The sequence below is a fragment of the Babylonia areolata genome, chromosome 1, assembly GCF_041734735.1.
Source record: "Babylonia areolata isolate BAREFJ2019XMU chromosome 1, ASM4173473v1, whole genome shotgun sequence".
NCBI classification, from domain to species: domain Eukaryota; kingdom Metazoa; phylum Mollusca; class Gastropoda; order Neogastropoda; family Buccinidae; genus Babylonia; species Babylonia areolata.
Window position 1 is genome coordinate 70,809,218 of NC_134876.1, and position 22,500 is coordinate 70,831,717.

General features: G+C 47.6%; 1 protein-coding gene across 7 annotated transcripts in view; it reads left to right on the forward strand.

The window, feature by feature from the left end:
* Positions 1-22,500, forward strand: part of LOC143286749 (uncharacterized) — a 276,442-nt gene that overhangs the window by 205,541 nt on the left and 48,401 nt on the right. For all 7 annotated transcript variants that reach the window (XM_076594492.1, XM_076594483.1, XM_076594502.1 and 4 more), the window contains one exon: positions 15,557-15,699. In XM_076594492.1, the coding sequence (XP_076450607.1) occupies positions 15,557-15,699 (143 nt within the window). The remainder of the gene's footprint in view (positions 1-15,556; positions 15,700-22,500) is intronic.

The window sequence follows — 22,500 nt, forward strand, 5'->3', positions numbered from 1 at the left end:
AAAACATCACGAGCACTAAATAGTCAAGGCTGACATAAACACACAGTTTTCCCTTTGGGTCAGAAAAACATCACGAGCACTAAAAGAGACAAGGCTGACATAAACACACAGTTTTCCCTTTGGGTCAGAAAAACATCACGAGCACTAAATAGTCAAGGCTGACATAAACACACAGTTTTCCCTTTGGGTCAGAAAAAATATCACGAGCACTGAAGAGACAAGGCTGACATAAACACACAGTTTTCCCTTTGGGTCAGAAAAACATCACGAGCACTAAAAGAGACAAGGCTGACATAAACACACAGTTTTCCCTTTAGGTTAGAAAAATATCACGAGCACTAAATAGTCAAGGCTGACATAAACACACAGTTTTCCCTTTGGGTCAAAAAGACATGAGCACTGAAGAGACAAGGCTGACATAAACACACAGTTTTCCCTTTGGGTCAGAAAAACATCACGAGCACTAAATAGTCAAGGCTGACATAAACACACAGTTTTCCCTTTGGGTCAGAAAAACATCACGAGCACTAAATAGTCAAGGCTGACATAAACACACAGTTTTCCCTTTGGGTCAGAAAAACATCACGAGCACTAAGAGAGACAAGGCTGACATAAACACACAGTTTTCCCTTTGGGTCAGAAAAACATCACGAGCACTAAATAGTCAAGGCTGACATAAACACACAGTTTTCCCTTTGGGTCAGAAAAATATCACGAGCACTAAGAGAGACAAGGCTGACATAAACACACAGTTTTCCCATTGGGTCAGAAAAACATCACGAGCACTAAATAGTCAAGGCTGACATAAACACACAGTTTTCCCTTTGGGTCAGAAAAATATCACGAGCACTGAAGAGACAAGGCTGACATAAACACACAGTTTTCCCTTTGGGTCAGAAAAACATCACGAGCACTAAAAGAGACAAGGCTGACATAAACACACAGTTTTCCCTTTGGGTCAGAAAAACATCACGAGCACTAAAAGAGACAAGGCTGACATAAACACACAGTTTTCCCTTTGGGTCAGAAAAACATCACGAGCACTAAATAGTCAAGGCTGACATAAACACACAGTTTTCCCTTTAGGTCAGAAAAACATCACGAGCACTAAGAGAGACAAGGCTGACATAAACACACAGTTTTCCCTTTAGGTCAGAAAAACATCACGAGCACTAAAAGAGATAAAGGCTGACATAAACACACAGTTTTCCCTTTAGGTCAGAAAAACATCACGAGCACTAAAAGAGACAAAGGCTGACATAAGTGCAGGCACCAAAATGGGGGAGGTGAGGAAGAGGCCTCAAGGAAGCCAGCCGGTGCCACAGCCGCTGTCTGAAGCAGGGGACTGACTGCAGCACTTCAGGTGACGTGCCGGTGACGTGGAGACGGATTAGGTGGAATGGAGTGGAGGGAGTTGGGAGGTGATGAGGGGGCTTTCTGCACCCCACAGTCTGTCAGATTACCCCCCTTTCCCCTCCACACACACACACACACACACACACACACACACACACAAGAGAGAGAGAGAATAGCGGCTGTTTGATAGGCGAGGCGACCCCCTCCCATTGTGGGTTTTTTTGTGTGGTTTTTTTCATTCCTGGCAAAATGGATTTTGCTGATTGACATTAACATACTTGTGAAATATCAGTTTATGATGTATGTCTTTAAATTACGGTGAACTACCCCATTTTATGTTTCACATCATTGGCATACCCCCTCCCCCAAACATTCCCTCTGACAACGATGACAGTGCACAACGAAAAATACGTTGGGAGATGACGGCTGTCACATCATATGACCTTCTTTTGTTTGTTTGTTTATAGATATAAATGGGTTGTTCGAAAAAGATAAATGGGTTCGAGAAGTCAATAGTCTGTTGATGATACCTGCACGTGTTTTATCGCCAGCATTTCCACCTCTTAATTTGATAACAGCAGGACTATCAGTCAGGAACTCGTAACTCAGGGAACGCTGGCGCATGCACGCTTGCCTGTCCTTGCTGCTGTGTTGGTTGGGCAATGACCCGAATGCGCACGGAATGATGAACCTCCCGATGTCAGTCTGCATGCAGCATCTTGAAGTCTACCTCCCGCCCCACCCCCTCTCCCTCCCTCCCTTGGAGGGACTTATCAACGTCTGACGCCAGTCGGGCAATCATAGACGATGGCTGCTGCCGAGCAGAAGGCGAGGGCCAGATAGGCACGCAAGAGCTGGAACGGGGTGGAGATAAGATGTTTGGGTGTTTGGGGTTCGGCCTCACTTTGAACAGTTCATCCTATCGGGCCCAGCTTGAAGTCTCGTCAACAGACGATTTCATAATCAGCGGAGTGAGGCCTGCCAGCATGGCGCGGCCCGTGATAACTCTCTGTACACACCGGGGGCTGCTTGGCGGCTGGTGATGACTGCCACCACTTCTGTCCGCTCGGTCGGGGAGGGTAATGTGGGGAAGGGGTGCTTACGCATACACATGCCCGCACGCACGCAAATACACACGCGCGCACAGTGCACACAAACACATACACCACACACACACACACACGCGCACGCACGCACGCACGGACGGACGCACGCTTTTACACAACACACGGAAGATAAGTGGAGGAGGTGAAGAAGAAAAATGCCATGGCTTGCAGAAATAGACGATGATAACCATTTCTGATAGCAGGTAAACATTACTTCAAAGTTTTTTGTGTGTGAAGTGGTAGAAACGATTCGTTGTTGTTGTTTTTTAGTGAGACCACACAAGTGGCAACCAAACTGACATGGTTTATCAGACATTGGATAGTGAAGCCACGTTGAATTCGCATTGAAAACTTTTACAGGCACTGCTAGATTAAAATCCTTTCCGGCCTCGATACTGAAGCGATTGAATTGCGAACACAATCATCCAGCGTGTGCACGAGGCTGCACGAGTCTGGAGAAACAATCATCCAGGTGATGTGAAACATTGCGTCATTATTATGTTTATGTGTGTCTTGTGTCTTGTATATCAGACAGCGTCAGCTATCTTCGGGCGTGCGGGTTGTACGCCAATATCATCGGTAAGAGTAGAGTTGACAGAGGCTAAGACGGATCCGCGGAATGCACACTGTCCCATCCAGCGGGAAGATGGGGTGAAGGCGAGATGGCTCTGCATTTCTTTCTAGAGTTTTTCGGAGGGGATGAGGAGCGGGTGATTCCAGATCTGACCAATAAAGAATTTACATGCTAGAGCGGTGAAGTGGAAAGCACGGTGGATGGCCGAGGGGAAAGAAGTCTACCAACTGTCAAGAGTTTCCTAGACAAGAGTTTCGATCCTTGGGTATGGACCTGGAGATGGCGGGCAAGCTGAAGGTCCGGGCGCCAGACCTGCTTGCTCCCCAAACAGTTCAGCGGCCAGTTTGTTAACTGAGCACGTACGATCGTTGGAAGACAAACATTTCAGCGTCAACATACCTTCGCTCCTCCTGCCGAGAGAGGCGTCCGCTGAAACGTGCTCTGAAAATAAATGCGTGCGTGTGTGACCTTGAGTATGGAATGCCGCCGCATCCCTCCCGGGCGACCTGTATCGCGGAGATGGCGGGGAATCTCTTTCCACGGGACGCCCTCTCCCGCCCCTCTCCCATACCAATATTAAGTTTCCATAGCGCTCCGGTGCATCTGTTTCGGCAGGCGGCAGCGCATGTTTGGTGCCAGTCAGCACGTGCCGGGGTAGTAGGGGGAGGCAAAGCTGGCAGGCCCGGCAACACGCGACTGAGAGGGTAGGGGGACGTGGGTTATGGGGTGAGGGGGAGGGGCGGTGGAGCTTGCTACCACGGCATATAGATGCAAGTGTCCGTTTGATCTTGTCGTCGTACATCATCCCTTCTCCTCCTCCTCCCCCCCTCCTCTGGTCTTGCCTGCACGCCTGCCTCCCTGATGCTGCTGTTGTTGCTACTGTTTTCATGGGGGGGTGGGGGGGGTGGGGCGGGGGGGGGGGTGTGTGTGCAGATCTGAGACCTGCCCCCCGCACCCCCCCCCCCTTCCCACCGACCCATTTAAACAGATCCACTCAGATCATACTCTGGTATGTGCAGTCCCGAACGATGCTCAGGAACTACTTATAAGAAAGGTGTGCATTCCATGGGACTACCATGTACGAAACTATCAACCTCCTTGAAGGTTAGAGAGTACATACAGGGTTTACATTTTTCGCCAGTGAAGAAAGCCACGCGGAGAGTAAGGAGAGAGAGAGAGAGAGAGAGAGAGAGAGAACATGTTTGCACTGTGGACATCATGCAAGCTTGAGACCACCCCTTTCAAACCGAAACCGAAACTGCTGGATTAATTTACTCTGAGTGCGCGATTCAGACTGTGTGTACACGAAATCTGTTTAACAAAATCATTTTATCTGGGTTATGTATGAACGGCTTATTATAGACTTATGTTTGCATGCTGGGTGCACGGCTTGTTTATTTGCGTGTGTGTGGTCGTGTTTTGTTGTTTCTTTCTCCTTCTCCGTCCCGTGGAGGTATTTAGCATAATTATATAAAGTTTCCGGGACAGGTTCTGCAGATGGGAAACACAGACAGGTGCATCACGGTGGCGTGGGAGACTGTGCGGCCCAGCAATTAGAGAATTGCCTCAAGGGGCTGATATTGAGTAAAGGGGATGGAGGGGGTTGGGGAGGGGGGGGGGGTAAAAGAGGGCGGTGCGAGCTAAGGGGAGAGGGTGGCTGCGGAAGAGAGACTGGAGAGGTTGCCGCCGCATAGCTCTCTGTCTCTCCACAGGAAAAGGAAAAAAGATTGGGGTCTTCGCTTGCAGTGTTCAGACATCTCAAAGAGAGACAGAGAGAGAGAGAGAGAAGCGATACGTGGAATGCGTCTTCTTTGCTCAGATACATCACACGTGCCGTTACCTGTACAATCCCACCCAAAGTGCGTGATTGCATCATTATTCCAAGGACAACACTGACTGCTCAGGCATTTCTAGTCTATCGTGCGTCTTTAGTTTTTGTTCTCTTTCCCCAGGGAGGAAAACGAAGAGATAAAGTGAAAAGAGAGATGGCTCATTCTGTCGGAGACTGGCCGTTAAAGCGAGATAAAAGGGAAAGAGGAGAAATTAAACGGAGGGGGTGGGGGGCGCTGGAACAAAGGCTGGCAGAAAACAAACACTGCTGGCGCCAGGATGCCAGCCTCGTCTCCCGGGCTCGTGAAGCTGCTTTACGGCGGCCGCTGTGCTGTGCTGTGCTGTGCTGCACGAGGCCTTGGTGTGCTGTGCCGCAGAGGGCCGGTCCTGGCGGCTCCTGGCACGGTGATGAATGAAACACTCGTCATCGGAGACCGGGCCGCTTATTAAAGCCCTCAGAAATCAAGCGTCGTTGCGCCTTTCGGGCCGGACCGAAGACAGGCGCAACACACGCACAGCAGTTGAGGCCTGAACGTTGAGTTAGGGTCCCAGTAGGCTGGCCAAGTGAGGCCACATTAACTCGTTAGAGCTCACGCACACTCCTGCTGGCCTGGTCCCCCCCAGTGTTTAGTTTTCAGTATGTCCGTAATTGCCTTGATGGGTTTTGCAACAAAAACATCGTCTTTCTTTGAGTCTGTTTGTTAGAGGGTGTCTTTTAAGCCTGTCCGGATCAGCCGTCGTTCCCCGCATTACATGCCACAGTGTGGGAGTCGATTTGTATTTAGCTATTGTTGGGGTCCATAACCTTGGGCCATTTTGATGCCTCCCCCCTCCCCCCCCTCCCAATAATACACGTGGTGTAACGTATATGGACAGTCCGCACGCTCTGATACCTTGAAAATGAAACTGTCTTCCCCGTACTGTCTCTCTTTGTCTCCATGACTGTCTCTGCCCCTGTTTGTCAGTATCTCAGTCTTCCTTCGGTGTGTGTATGACTGTACACGTGTGTTTTCATGTGTGTGGCATAGTTTGGTCGATCACAAGATTTACCACTTTGTTAGTGTATCCGAAAAACCACAGTGGACAGACACCCCGTCTTCGCATTTCAGGAAACAGAATGATGTCCTAAAATGTCGTTGAAGGTGTTGACTGTCGTGCTCTTCCGTCTTTTACAGCTTCAGACGGTCTTGATCTGTGATCGCTTTATGTGAACTATTTGCATACCTCTGCATAATTTCATGCCTTTAGATTACATAAAGACCCCCTTTTTTCACGACAGTAAAAATCTATTTCTCTCTCTCTCTCTCTCCTCTCCTCCTTCACCCTCTCTCTCCCTTCCTCTCTCCTTCCCTTCCTCCCCTTTCTTTACCTCCATCTTCCCCTCCTTTCCACTTTCTCTGTCTCCCCCCTCCCTCCTACCATCCCTTCCCTCCAGCCTGCCCCGCCCCCCCCCCTCCGCCCCCTCTCTCCTCTCCCTCTGTCTAAAAAAATGATGATGCTTTGTGAGCACGATCACAAAGTGAAAGAAGTCGATGTGGTAGTGGTACCCAGGGGACCCATTCCTGTGTCGGATGGTCACGGCCTGGGCCTGGCATTGCTGGAGAGCTGATCAGTGATATATCTGGTTATTGTTTGCCTCACGTACGTGTGTGTATAGCGGGGTGGTGGTATTAGTGTAATGCCCCCCCGATACTGGCTCTGTCCTGGGTGCCTGTGTGTGTGTGTGTGTGTCTGTGTTTGTGTCTGTGTGTATGTGTCTGTGGCGAGGTTTGTGGTTTGTTGGGTTGGATAGATCTGTACGGGTTCGTGTCTGATCCGATTAGTGCCCGCATCAAAGGAAGTGACCGACTTCTGCCTGAACACACACCTCACACACACACACACACACACACACACACACGAACACCAACCTTATACATAGGGTCGTGCATTGTAGACACGAAGAACACGCACACAAAAACGTGTGTTCATACGGATATATGTTCGTACGCAAGCACGCACGCGCTTGTACGCGTCTTACCCGCTCCTTTAAAGTACAGTCTGTTTCGTCGAAAAGATAAACAAAAATAGACGCAGCGTCTTATTTGATTCTTTAATCGACTGACAGAGCGACTGAGGGAGAAAGTAGAAGGCATCAGTGACACTATAAGCAGGACAGTTTGAAAGACAGCGACCATGGTTTGAAATAGTGATTGGGCAAGACGATACCTGAAGCTGGACAGCGAGATGATAGAGAAGGAAAGTGATTGATCACCCTCCCCTTCTCTTTCACTCTCTCTGTCTCTCTCTCTCTCTGTCTCTCTCTGTCTCTGTCTCTCTCTCTCTCTCTCTCTCTCTCTCTCTTCTTTGGCTTTTTTCCGACCCGGGCGGCAAGTTCTGTTTGCCCACATCTTCAATCATCACCCGTGGGAACTGGGAAACCTGTGCGAGTGCAAGTGAAACAAACTGCCCTCAGACCTGCTCGCTTTCCCTTTTTCTGTCCAGCTGTCGACTCTGTTGGCTGTCTGCAAGCAGAGATGATTGTTATCAGCGGGGTAAAGTTACCTTAGAGCCCATTTTTCAGATCAGTAACGTAACTCTGGCAGTAATCCATACTCCCCCTTTCCACACTAACTCCCCCCTTCCCCTCTCCAAATTAAATGTTATTAATCACGTGAAAAGGATTTTTCGTCTCTTATTGGCGGCGTGAAATTTTGAAAGTTGGGGGACATTGGACATTTTTTTTTTTTTATGAATTATTTCTATCCGTGTTTAGATTTAACGCTTCGCTTGCGCGCATTCTTTAGTTCGCGGCCGGTTGGGCTCTGAACGACATGAAAATCAATAATGTGGAATCGCAGTTATGGATGTGAACCATATAGAGACTCTGTGTGTGTGTGTGTGTGTGTGTGTGTGCGGGTTTCTGGAAATCCCGTTGGAGGGGTGGTCTGCAGCTGGCATCACACGGTGATCGCCAAGCGTGAAGCAGCTCTGCAGCAGGTCTTCCACTACAAAGACAGTGTGCGCAAACACCGGGCGTCGTTCTTCGGCACCAATACAAACACGTGCGATACGTTCGGCAGAGAAGAGGAGTATGCTTCGCTGTAGGCTTCACACCCATCTCCTCCTCCTCCTCCTCCTCTTCCTCCTTCATCATCTTCCCATTCCGTGGCTATTTTTAGATATATATATATAAAAAAAAAAAATATAGCTGAACAGACTGGGGCTTTTCTGGCATGGGGCACTTTTGTCACACATACACACACGGGGGAATTCCGGAGTGAGTGATAATGAGATGCTGCAGTCGTGTACGCACTAAGTGACATCCCCCCACTGTTTGCCGGGCGATGTGTCATGGGGAAAGGAGAAAACGAAGTAACAAGTGTGGCTGAGGGTGGGCTGATGAGTGCACTCTGACTGCCTGATTGACTCCACGCTCTTTGAGGCCTTGACCCAGCAGTAAGAAAGGATGGGGCGCTGAGGGGATTCCCTGCCAAGCGCCCCTTGTAAACAGATTCTGGGTTTTCTGGCTGCATCATCATCATCATCATCATCTCTCTCTCTCTCTCTCTCTCTCGCTCTTTGTCTTCACCCCTCTTCCTCTTTTCCCCCGCTGTCTCTGTCATGCATCGGTGTGTGTGTGCGGATTAGAAAGGAAGCGGCATTGGTGGAAGAGTTGTGGATAGATTGTGACGTGCGGTCTTTTTGAGGTGAAGGTGTTTTCATAGTGTTCAGTGATGGTGTGGAGGGCAGTTCCAGTTCCCGTGTGTTTTGTTCAGTATTGTTCTTTGTGTTACCGTTGTTGTTGTTGTTTGATTTCTTTTATTATTATTTCTTCTTTCTTTCCTGCTCTCTTCTTTCTTAGATGCTTGCTAATTACGTAAAAAACCAATGGCTTCTCTCTTGCTCTCTTTTCTTTCTGGCTTATCTTGGTTCTGTCTTGGTCACGTAGTTGCTCACTTGCGTAAAGTGTAATCTGCTACTTTCTTTCTGTCTGTCTCTCTCTGTCTTTTTTTCTTTTCTTTTCCTTTGTTTTTTGTTTTGTTTTTTGTTTGTCTTTTTTTATATGTACGTAAATCGCTTGCTTATATATTCGACTTACTTAAAAACAAAACAAAACTATTTTCCCCATTTTCATTTACAAAGGACAGTTTGACAAAAGCTGTTTTGTTCTCGGTTTCGAATGTATCCTCGAAGCCTTGTCAGTTTGATTGTAAGAGTTTTTCCTCTTAAGTTCGGTCCTCATTATTATTTGCCTGTTAGTGGGGGTTAACCCGTGCCGTCGACAGTGATATGCACTAAATGAATTGAAACACCACCACCACCACCACCACCACCAACAACAACAACAACAACAACCACCTCGTTTCTTTCAGTGCCGCGATATTGTTACGTAGACGTGATAGGATTGTACTAAGTTATAGTTATCCACAAACAAGCAAACAGATGAGGGACAAATTTAAGTTTATAAACTCACGAATCGAACGAAACGTTTGAAAGGTGATGCAAAGTGTCAAGAGAGAATGATGTTCAACTGAAGTTTTGTGTGTGTGTGTGTGTGTGTGTGTGTGTGTGTTTGTTTTTGTTGTTGGTTGTTTTGTTTTGTTTTTTTACAGCCCCACAGAACGGAACGGGGTCATGAAAAAAAAAAGGCATAGCCATTCCATGAAATGGTTGATCTGCAAAAAACATTTTGTCCTCATAGTAGCTGTGTGTTTTCACGGTATCGCAAGACACAATTGGAAAGAATACTTATAAAGAATAAAGTGAACGGAGATTTCCTTTCCTTGTACCGCAAACCGTGAATACGTGCATTTTGAAGCAAAAAGCGACTTTGTTTTTTTGTTGTTTTTTCTTCACTGTGGAAACAGATTCACTCTGTGTCTTTCTGTCCGTTTTTGCCTGTCTGTCTGTCTGTCTGTCTCTCCTCTCTCTCGTCTCTCTCTCCCCTCTCTCCCCTCTCTCTCTCTCTCTCTCTCTCCCCCCGCCTCTCTCTCTCTGATTTCTTCTTCTTAGTGTTCGTGAGCCACATTCAGTCATATCTGAATGTCCATTTACGCGTATGACCGTATATGATATTTTCACCGCCACTTAGGCAGCCATACTCCGTTTTTAGGGAAGTGCATGTTGGACATGCTCGTATTTCCATAGTAACTCCTTTTTTTTTTTAAAGCGTTTGGAGGACCAATCAGAGAGTGGTGTTGTGTGCGTCTGACCTTTTTTTTTTTTTTTTTTTTTTTTTTTTTTTTTTTTTTTAAACCACCTGCCATGTAGGCAGCCGTCCTCCGTTTTCAGAGGTGTGCGTATCGGGCTTTATGTTCGTATTTGCATAACATCCCCTTTAACGAGCGTGTGGAGCACCTCTCATGAAAACATTACCTGATTCTCGGTGTCAGAAAAATCGCTTTGTAGTCGCGCACGGTACACCTTTTTGCCCCGTGTTGCTTGGAAGGCAAATTGTATCGGTTTTACATATTATGCTGACTGCGACAGAATGATGACTGCGGTCTGCGCGTTCCGCAGAGGTTGGCCACGCATCAAGCTTGTGAATAGCCTGCACGTGCTCCAACAAATGCAATTCAGCATATTAAAGGTTGGTTTTTTTTTGTGTGTGTGTGCCACTCACATATGTATGCGCGCCAGCGAATCTCGGGTGTTGCTGATCTAAAGGTTATTGGTGGATACGTCCAGGCTGCGGCGGACTTGTCTTTTTTTCTTTTTTTATATAAATATATTTTTTCTTCTTTTTGTAGCATTGCCAGCATGCCAGCACCCGGGTCCCTAGTGGACGGACAGGCATTAAGATCATTGCTTGACTTCTCTCACGGGCCATTTGTAACCAAATCGGGCATTGATCACTCGGTGAAGCGTTCTTGGCGCTGTGTTTGCATTGACTATGTTGACATACGTGCGCGCGCGCGCGTTAGTGTGTGTGTGTGTGTGCGTGTGTGTGTGTGTGTGCGCGCGCCCGCACGCGCGGGGGGCTTGTATATTCCAGCATTTCAGCTGCGTTTGTTGGTGTTTTTGTTGTTTTTCTGCGAACGCCATGCATATGTATTTCGGTTCGCGCCGGCCCTCGACACGTTGCTGAAAGTATCGACAGGGAAGCGTGTGTGTGTGTGCGCGCTGTGTGCGCACGCGCGCGTGTTTTCGTGCTTGCGCGTGTGATTTTTCTAACAGGTAGTCTGTGTTCTGTGAACATGATATGGAGCTTGTCAGCTCTGCAAGCAAACAGTGTTGATGCAAGCTGGGTTTTCAGCAGGAACATGATAAAATGGGGGGGCCGTTTTTCACGATTATTTGGGTATTAGTGCCAGTATCATCTCACGGCTATCGACTGCCGGAGTGCCCCGAGTGTCTGGCGGAGCGATGAAATGGGGGCAGGGGAACCACCGTATGGGGAATCGCTGGCTTCAAAAGGGAGATGTTTTGGGGGGTGAGTGGGGGAAAGGGGATGGGGGGGGGATTGTCAATGAAAAGCTTAAGTGTGCGTAGAAAGTTTATGCCCTTGTGTTGAGAACGATGAGTTGAGGTGCTCTTTAACTGCGGTTTTGTGTCATTTTTTCTTCTTCTCTGAATTGGCCACAGTGGAACTCGTATCAGGCGTCAGTAAGGAAGCTCAACATGAAAAAAAAAAAAAAGAAAGAAAAAAGAATTGTACGCGAAACACAAAAAAAAATTATGGCTTAACTGTGTGTCATGTGACCGAAGAAACAAACAGCTGATTGACTCCGAAGCTTGTGAGCACAGGGAATAAACAGTATACTGATTTATTTTAGGTAAGAAATTCAACGCATTCTGCTTTGACTTAGAAATGATATCTGATCGGCAGCTAAGCCTTTGACCATAGGAATGACACTGTATTTCTGCTCTTTTTCCCCCCCCCCCCTTTTTAGGGGGAGGGTGGTGGTTGTGGGAATGAGGGGGGTGGGGGTGCCGGTGACCATGTGGGTGTAACCGAGGTGGTGTTTAGACATCATCCGTGGCCTATTTTTGGTGGTTCCCGTGCGGAAATGGGTGGTATTGACGGACCGATTTCCTGGCTCCACTGTGTCAGGTACATGTCGGTGGGGTCGGCTGTTTGGAAAAGGAACTTGACAGGGGTTTTTTTCCGGCGTGAAAACCAATATTGCTGGTGCCGTGTGTGTGTGTGTGTGTGTGTGTGCGCACGTGCGCGTGTGTGTATGTGTGTGTGTGTTAGTGAGAGAGAGAGAGAGAGAGAGCGACCTAGATTATTATTTATATAGGCCAGGAGACGCTTTACAGTGTTGTTGTTCTTCAGCATTACAAAGATTGGAATATGTACACATCACAGGATCAGACAACCAGAGACTGGTGGTGAGAATACAAGCTGGTCGACAATAACAAAAACAACGAACGAATGGATGGGAAGAATGAATAATGCAGGATACGTAAAACTTATTTCTGAACTAAGCGTGCGTGCGTGTGTGTGTGTGTGTGTGTGTGTGTGTGTGTGTGTGCTAGCGTGTACGCGTGTGTAGTTCAGGTAAACAGTCTTTTGTGTATGTAGGGACGCTACAAGACATTGTCATAAAAGACTTGGAATAACTCATGAAAGACGGAATATCATATCCTTTTTCTCTGTTTCTGTTTCTTTCCTAGTTCTGTCTCTCCCAGCCCCCCCCCCCCCCCACCCCACCCCCCTCTGTCTCTCTCTCTTTCTCTTTCCCCTACCCCTCTTTTTCCTTCCAACTCCCTCTTTCAGAGGGCGAGGGCAGAAAGTACAGAGTGAATTGAAGGAAACACAACTCCTCAATAACTGAATTAATCAATTGAATTTGCTTTCTAACCAAATAAGTGTTTATTATTACATTATCTCCCACCCCCGTCCCCTGCCATTGAAGGGGTTCTGTGGCTTGTTTTCTGATCGTGTGTCAGTGTTATCTACTCTCGTCTCAAAAGACGAACTGTCTCGTTTGCATCATCCACCACTCATTTTTCTTGTCTGCCTCTCTCTCTCTCTCTCTCCCTTTATTTTTTTTCTCTCTCTCCTTTTATTCTCTCTCTCTCTCTCTCTTCTTTCATTTTCTTTCTCATTCTGTCTGTAAGTCTCTCTCTCTTCTTTTATCTCTTTCTCTCTGTCGGTCTCTCACTCGCTCGCTTCGCTCTCTTCTCCGTATCTGTCCTTCTCTGTCTCTGTCTCTGTCTCTCTCTCTCTCTCTCTCTCTCTCGCCTCCCCGCCACACACAGTAGCATGGCATGAAGTATTATCAATCGTTTCATCTTGGAAGCCTACCGTTGACTGTGAGTCATCATCACCACCCGCAGCAGGCATCGCCAGACTTGTCAGCGTCCTCCTGCTCTGATAATGTCCATCTGTCGGTCGACCTGCCACTGCCACCCCGCACACAGTCACCTGCACGCTCCTTCCAAGCGCGTGTGTACACACACGCACGCATGCGTGCGCGCGCGCGCACACACACACACACACACACACACACACACACACACACACACACTCACACACACACACACACACACACACACACACACACACACACACACACACACACACCTTGATAAGCACGCTGACTTTTCAAAGACTGCTTGGTAGATCCCTGCACGAAAACACCAATATGCGCACGCGCGCTAGGGAAAAAAACCGAGAGAGAGAGAGAAATGGGAGGGAGGAGAGGGGGAACCGAATGAAGAATAAGGCGGTTGTTGTGGGCGGTGTCTTGTGTTGTGGGTGTGGACGAAGTGGTGTGCGATGTCAGCCATATATATCGATGTTAACTTGTCACTGATGTCGATGTGTATCGCGCTCCGCCAGGTGCGATAACCAGGGTAGATAGCGTCACTGGGGGACGTCAGCAGGTAGTGTTTTTCGTCAGCTGGCCCGACACGCTGGGTGGTTTTCCTCCCGTTCCGCTTGCCGGCGCTCTGGTGGCGGTGGCTTGCTTGTTGCCGCTGGTGGCCCTCTGTGTGGAGCTACCTGAGAAGATAGGATGGTCCGGGTGACAGAATTTCGTAGGGGGAGGGTTTAAAAAAACCAAAACAAAAAACAACCTGAAACCAGGTGTAGGTTCCTTAGGATTTTTGTAGTTTGACTCGGTTGTGTTTTTGGTGTTGGTGGTTCGTGAAGTATTTCTAGTCCTTATGTGTGTGTTTTTTTTGTTTTGTTTTTCATTTGGGATATATTGCCAAAACTACAAACAAACAAGTTGATTTACAAGATGACATAGGCCTAAACAAAATAATCATTTATCAAAGCGACATTTAGAGAGCATGGTTTCCATCACTTTTATAATGTGCAAAATGTGTTGTTCTGGTATTCAATGCACTAAAAGAACTAAAATCTTCAGACACAAGGCAAATTTTGGACAGTGCATTCTGTGTTACTTCGGAACGTGCAAATGGCTTACTTTAAGGCTGAAAATTTTTTTTTTAAACCACACACACACACACAAGCTCGCCACAAACAGTAAAACACAGCACATAAATTTGTCAGGTGTGGACTGAAGTTGCCGAATCCGCGAACTGGGCACAGCGCAAGCCATGGAAGCGATTCGTGTCACCTCGCTATCGTACTGTTTTATCTGTCTGTTATTTTTGTCAACTGTCTAATGTATCTGCTTTTGTGAACTGTCTTATTCATCTGTCTTTGTAAACTGTCTTATTTCAATCAATCAATCACTCACTTCATTGTCTGATACCGAGTACAGGAAATTGCCTTCAGGCTCGTCGTAAAGAAAATAAATACTTATTTTAACTTTTAAAAATGAAGACATCCATTCCATCATTTTAAATCGAAACACTCACACGAACATGGCGGGAATCTGCTATTGTTCCACTAGTTAAACTGCACACAGACACATCGTCGATGGACCTGCTAGTCACCCTAAGGTACCATGTGGTGCACTTAGATCATGAGCTTCAAGGTGTAAGGAACAAGATGACTTGAGTTCAAGACGATTCCTCCACAGCCACTTTTCTCAGCCCTTCACCGGCAGTGCTGATCGTGTGTGTGTGTGTGTGTGTGTTTCCTTGTGTACGTGCGTGCGCGTGTGTGTGTGCATGCTGTATACGTGTGTATTGTGTGTGTGTGTGTGTTGGTGACGGCGTGCGTTGGTTCTCAGTGGTGAGCATGGTACCAGTCGGTGAGGTGTAGCACAGGTGATTTATAGCGGTACGGTGGGCGGGGAGAAAAAACAAAACAAAAAACCAAAACAGGAACCCAAGGGCAGGTGACTCAGAACCATCTCCTGGCTGCCTCGCTGTGCCTAGTGAGAGTGCTCGGTCCTTCGTGCAAACACTTTTGCCAGCAGACGACAGTCCTGACTAGATGAGTTAGTATGTCTGGAACAAATCGCGCGAACTTTCTTTGCTGCAGTTAATGTAGTTCTGGGGTGACCTGTGACTGCCCGTGGTGATTACCATCGTGCACATGTGTTAATGACAGGATAGTTGTCTTGGTCTTGAAAACGCGGAATACGCACCTTCCTTGACGGTAGCGAATGCTGAGTTAAAGTCGTGTGTTTTTCGGGAAAGTATTGTGTTGGCTATTTGTTTGTATATTTGATTATTTATTTATCATGCGTTTGTTTGTTTATTCAGATATTCAACTGATATGCTGGATTTGATATTCAATTTATTATTAAAAAAAAAAACCCAAAAAAAACAACCCACAAACAATTCCATTTTCATCATTGTATTGACCGCTGTTGCCTTGTGTGTGTGTGTGTTTCAGCGTGATGGGCGGGAGGGGGTGATGAAGGAGGTGGAGCGGGAGAGGATGTTACGGGTGGACACGGAGCAACGGCTGCAGGAGATGAGGGAGGAGAGTGACTCCTGCAGGGCGCGCCTGCACGCTCTGCAGGAGGAGTTTCGCAAGTAAGTTGCAGTGTACAGTCTTGTCAGCACTGGTTGGTGTTTTTGGTCTCTGTGTGTGTGTATGGTGTGTGTGTGTGTGTGTGTGTGTGTGTGTGTGCGTGTGTGTGTATGGTGTGTGTGTGTGTGTGTGTGTGTGTGTGTATGTGCGTGTGTGTGTATGGTGTTTATGGTGTGTGTGCGTGCGTGCGTGCGCGTGTGTGTGTGTGTGTGTGTCTGTGATCTTCGAATTCCATCCCCACCCCCACCCCCACTCCCTTGTTTCTCACAGTATTAGTCTCCTATCTGCGTGTGTGTGTGTGTGTGTGTGTGTGTGTGTGTGTGTGTAGATGGATGGGTGTGTGTGTGTGTGTGTCTCATATTCTCTGTGTCTCTGTCTGTCTGTCTCTTTTTCCCCCACACCCGTCCTGCCTGTCTGTGACTTTCTGTCTGTCCGTCTTGTGTGTTTCTTTCTGTGACTTTCTGTCTGTCCGTCTTGTGTGTTTCTTTCTGTGACTTTCTGTCTGTCCGTCTTGTGTGTTTCTTTTTGTTCTGTTTTCTCTTCACAAGAATGCTGAAAAAAAGAGAGAAACAAACACACTCAGTTTATATGCTTATCATCTTAGAACGAAGAAACGGTTTCCATTTAAAATAATACTATTTGGCTGTCTCTCTCGTTTTCTGTCTTACTGTCTCTCTATCTTTGTCTGTCTGCGTGTCTTTCTGTTTATATATCTGTCTCTCTGTCTGTATCTCCCTCTCTCTTTTTCACATACGCACTCTTCCCCTCCACCCCCACCCCCTACCATTCTTGATTTTATATTTTGTTTGTTGCTATGTTTTCAATAATTTTCGCTGATTTGACCTTACGTAATGTTATCATATCCTGTTCTGTAATGTAACATTAGTGATGAATAGTGCTATTCTTCATCTCCTCAGTTTGACTTTCTCTTTAAGACATCATAAAGCATTCTTGTATTTTGTGTTTCTATTTCCCAGACGCGCTGTTTGTCCCTCCATGGCGTCTTTTTGTTGTTGCTGTGCTGTCGATTCCTTTGTGTTGAGTGTGTGTGTCTTGTGATTCAGGTCCTGTTTTTCTTCATTCGACTTGTTAGTGAGTATTTCTCATGTTTGTTGTCATACACAGTCTGTACTGCTGAGTCATTGTTTTTCTTTCTCCAGCTCTCTTTGCTTCTCTCTCTCTCTCTCTCTCTCTCTCTCTCTCTGTGTGTGTGTGTGTGTGTGTTTCATTGTCTTGGCTGCCTTTGCATAACCTCCTGGTTTTCTTTGTCCAACTAAAACTGGATATATCTTTCTGCAGAAATGCGCCAGTTATGTTTCTGTGAAATATATCATCATTCCAAATGAGAATGAATTGGTGGGAGGGGTGTGGGGAGGAGATACGTTTTGACCAGTCAGTGTCGGCTAACTTACCCTTTTTCTTGTATACACGCTAACCATTACAACATTACGTGGCTCCATAAAAAGCGTGAAAGGACAATTATGGAGACTGATTTACACCGACGAGAAAAGTGTTCGGGAGAACAACCGATTGGCTGATAATGTCTGTTGCAAAATACTGCGCCTGATTATGCGTGTTGTGTGGCCCAGAATTATCTGGTTCATTATCCAGATTGAGTGGCCCTGCTTCATTGATGGATTGTGCGCGGTCCGAAACCTCTGTTGATTGTGGTTTATGTCGGCTGGTGGTAAGCGGTTCCAGTTTCAGTTTTCGGTTTCACTTTCAGTTTCAGTTTCAGTAGCTCAAGGAGGCGTCACTGCGTTCGGACAAATCCATATACGCTACACCACATCTGCCAAGCAGATGCCTGACCAGCAGCGTAACCCAACGCGCTTAGACTTCGACTGCATGTGTGTGTGTGTGTGTGTGTGTGTGTGCGCGCGCGTGCGTGTGTGTGTACCAAGCAAAGTGGATTTCGTCTACAGAATTTTGCCATAGGACAACCCTTTTGTTGCCATGGGCTCATTTTCAGTGAGCCAAGTGCATGCTGCACACGGGAACTTGGTTCATCGTCCAGACGCTCAGTTTGATTTTCCAGTCAAATTTGGGAGAAAGGGCAAGAGCGGGATTCAAACCCAGACCCTCAGGGACTTTGTGTTGGCAGATGAGCGTCTTAACCATTCTGCCACCTTCCTCTTCCTGGTGGTAAGCGACGTATGATACGTAACCAGAACTGGTGGTGGAGGAGAGAACCGTGCCGGAATAAGCCAGGAATCTGGGTAGAAATAGAACTGTGGTCGACAGCGAAATGAAGGCGGCAAGTCAGGTCGTTATCGTGGGATTTCTGTCTGAGACAGGGGGGCCGCTACCGCAGACTGCTGGCGGCGTAGTCATCACACCACAAATAGAGCTCTGTGTTTAGCCTGAAAACAAATAGTAGCAAAAGCTAACTTTCTAAACCGTATTAAAAGTGCTAACTGTCTGAGTATGATATTTTCGTCAAATTGAGTAAACGAGAAAATAAGTATTGGAGGTTTTCATTTTCTTGGTGGTAGCGTAGTGGCGACTGATGAAGTTTTAACCGTAGTGTTGTCTGATTGCTGAAAGAGACATTGGTTGTCGGCACCTCTGGTTTATCAAAGAGCGAGTCTTTGACACCATTGTCTGACGGGTATTTGTATCCGACTTACAGCGCTGATCGGGCCGCTGAGGTCGCCGTCAGTCAGACTGGGGGATGAAGAACGTGTCGCCGCCTGATTGGCCGGAGATAGGTGGTTCGGGCTTTGGCCTATGATTGGATTGGAGAGAGAAATGACGGCGGTCTCTGGTGCCTCCATCAGCGTCTGGCCTGCCACCAGCCCTGGGGAGGTCTTAGTGTTCCTCTTCCTTCCCTTCACCCTCCTCTCCGTCCTCCCTCCCCCAGCAGTACCACCCCTCGCCATCAGGTTGAAGGATGGCACTTCATAAGGGGCGCTGTCAGTGTGAAGAGCTCACCTCTATCTTGTTGCTCGGTAAGGCATGGGGGTAGAGTGAAATGAAGCATTGGGGGACCAGACTTGGCAAGGTGAAAGTCTTTCTCTGCTCGCGTCCATTTCCATTCGGCCCCCCATTTGCCCATCGCCCATTTAGTCAGTGTCGGAGGCTATTTGGGGCTGGAATTCCTTTTCCAACCTCTACCATGCCGCCGGGATTTCTCGCCTCGGTGGGTCTGGTGACGGGGACTGGGTGGGGGAAGGGCGAGGGGGGGTAGGATGGATGGCGTCCTTTGAAGGCTTGTCTACCGAGGCTGTATCTTGGAAGGGGAGGGAGAAGGTGGGGTGGGTGGCTGTTACCGGGGCCTTTTGAAGACCATGTATAACGTGGGTGTCTAGGGGGCCGGGCAGCAGGGAGATGGTGTTGGAGGCGGATCGATAGGCTGTGATCAGTCCATTACCACCAGGTCTTCATCCCCTTCTCGCTCTTCCCTTCCTCTCCTCTGTCTTGAGCGGGCCGGGCAGTAGATAAGGGGGCAGGCAATCACGGGCCGGGCGCCCATTCGATTAGCTGTAAGGGGATTGCCGGCGGTACGCTGATTGAACGATCGAGGAGGGGGAGGCGGCTGAGGATTCCTCGGAGGAGGGGCACGGGGTGGGGTGGTGAGTTCGGGACCGGGCGAAGTTTGTTGTGTCGTTCTTTTTCCTGCTTGACCGACCGTGTTTCTTCTGGCGGTGGGAAAACCCGACAATGTTCGTTGGAAGCTTGGAGTTTGACTCCCGTTTGACTGTCCCACTTCTGGCTTTCTTTGTCTCCCTGTGTCCGGCACCGTCTTTGTTGTCTGTGTGCGTGATATGGTTTTCCCAACCTCTCAGTGTCTGTCCCATTCTCTTTGTGTGGATAATTAAATTATGATAAAAAAAGGAAAGACAAAGAGTTACAGATAGGACAGTATACTGGGTTGATTGAGAGAGAGAAAGGGAATGGTGAAAGGGAGGGTGCGGAGAGAAAGAGAGACACAAGGCGACGAACACGGCTAATGGTAGAAACATAAAAATGCAGTTTTGGTGCAGTTATTTTACCAACGCCGACCCCTGGCCTGCCCTCCCCGGAGTCAGTCAGTCTAAACTTCTGGCCTTTGTGTATGTATAAAACACCGTTATGTTGAGTGTATGCTTAATAGTACAACGGTATTTTTATTCTACTTTTTTTTTATTACTCGTCTGAGCTTCTGGTTTCTGTGATATCTTGTTCATTTGTTGTGAGAAGATAAGCCAAGAACTGTATAGGTGTCGATGTTATGTAGTCTGTGAAAAGCTCCAGCTGCGCAGTGCAAAAGAGTTCTCCTCGCGGTAGTCTTCCCAACTGAGGCAATAGGTCACCCCAGCAATGAAAAGCTTTGTTCTTCAGTCATCAGTTCTGTTGTGTGTTGTCCTTGTTCCCCTGGCGTAGACAGACATCATTCGTTACAGTCAGACAGCAGACATGATCACATTAGTTACTCATTCATAGCTGTCCTGATGATGGCGTTCATGAAATTGGCTGTGTCGTTCTCTCTCACGGAATGGAAGTGATAGAGTTTGAAAAGGTGAGGAAGTAGGGAGGGGGTGGTGAAAGGAGGGAGAACAAGAAGTTCTCGGATATTTCGTGAGGGAAGAGAGCACATCCACGCGAGAGGCACCGTGGTTCGTACTTGGCGTGCTCAGTCCGGCGTGCTTCCACAATGACATTAGACAAAAAGCGTGATGGGGCAAAATCCAGCCTCCCGTTCTTGTCGCGTGCTTGTTTTTCCTTGTCTGTCCCCAGTGCCATTTCCACCCTTTACCCTCCCCTGTCGTTTGTCCCCCTGTTTTAATCGCGTCAGACGGGGTGAGCGAGGTGTGGGACAACGTCGGGCCCATAACGTCGGGATTAGTGACAAGCTGTCGGGGACTAGAGGAACCCGGCACGGAAGCTGGCACCCAGCGCGGACTGTGGAGCCGCCACTGAGCGGGGCCTGGAAGATGGATTGGCCATCAATTTGCCATCGCCGCCACCCAGAGATGTGAAGTGCGAGTGACATTGAGACGGTGCGCCTCTAAGGGCAGGACTTTGGAGGGTGTGGGGGTGGAGGGGCGGAGCTGGGCAGCGTGGACAATGGTCTAGGCATGTAGAGAAAGGGGGAAGAGGGGTTAGGGGTGGTGGGTCTCTGGTCAGAAGAGGGGAGGTGAGGGAGGATTGATTAATTTTGGTTGGTCTGGCGGTTCTCGTGGAAGATGTGGACTTGATAAGGAAGTTTCTTGACGAGTTCCTGCGGACCTGATTTGTACCTGCCAGCATGTCAGTGCTTGATGTTATTTATGAGCTGTGGATAATGTTTGATCAACGCCTTTTAGCTCTTAAAAAAAAAAAACCGTTGTTGTTGTTAACAGCACGAAAAGATAACTCCGCGCTATCCCTGTTTCCTTCATCCTCATTATTGTGACACGAAGGACAAGACCATTAACTGCAAAAAGAAATGCATTTTGAAGACCCGGATCAAAATAAATCGTGATTAAAAAAAAAAAATCAATGATGTAAGAAAAGAACCGTAATTCTAGAAGCAACACGGTGACAAAAAAATGTGTATGTGCATGAGAGAGAAACACACACACACACACACACACACACACACACACACACACACACACACACACACAGATTGACAGAAAGACAGGCAGACAGAAACAGATTGGGAGTGGCTGTCATTGTTGTCAGTCGTTCAGAACGATCTTTGCTGCAGAAGGTCTACGTGGTACCCGCAGGCAAGCTGAAATTACAGCAACGTTCGGTGGTTCTTGGGGGGGGGGGGGGGGGGGGGGGGATGCAGTGATCACACCGTTCATATTGCTGTGATGCGGGATAATTGGTGATTATTGAAATGATAGCTTTGTGTTGAAATGGTTAAAAGAGTTTCGATTTTTACGAAGAGATGCGTCAACACTGCTGCTGCTTGATCGTTTGATATGGATGGAATACTGTTTTTGTTTTCAGAACTGTAATGGCCCTGGACTTTGTTGCACAGCTGAAGTTATGTATCGTTTTTGTTTTGTTTTGTTTTTGTTTTGTTACAATGAAAACCCCGTGAAAATATTTCCGGTCCAATGTACTGCTCGCGTTTGGTATTTGTCACGCCGTGGGTATTACCAGCTGAAGGCAGAGTCGATCACTGGTGAGCTTCTGCACGCTATGAAGCCATATTGATGAAATAGACTGGCGCAATAGCCGAGTGGTTAAAGCGTTGGACTTTCATTCTGAGGGTCCCGGGTTCGAATCGGGCGCCTGGTGGGTAGAGGATGGAGATTTTTCTGATCTCCCGGGTCAACATATGTGCAGACCTGCTTGTGCCTGAACCCCCTTCATGTGTATACGCAAGCAGAAGATCAAATATGCACGTTAAAGATCCTGTCATCCGTGTCAGTGTTCTGTCTGTTATGGAAACACGAACATACCCAGCATGCACACCCCCGAAAACGGAGTATGGCAGCCTAAATGGCGGGGTTAAAACGGTCATGCACGCAAAGGCCCACTCGTGTACATAGGAGTGAACGTGGGAGTTGCAGGCCACGAACGCAGAAGAAGAAGATGATGATGAAAAAGAAGATGATGATGATGAAATAGATTTAATTTCAGACCTCCAAGAAGAAGGAATAACCAGACCTCAGTTTCAGGCAAGGTGGGAACGTTAGCCGACAATACACGTCGTTCAGATTACACCGGCTGTTCATTTGTCGTCAGGGAGCTTCATTCATCTCTTAGAATCGTGGTCAGAATTCTGCAGCCTGAAAGTGTGCTGATGTGTGGCCTAGTTTCTCAGTGCAGATAATTAGTGGAAGGTGTTTTTTTCCCATTGCCCACACGTATTGTGCAGA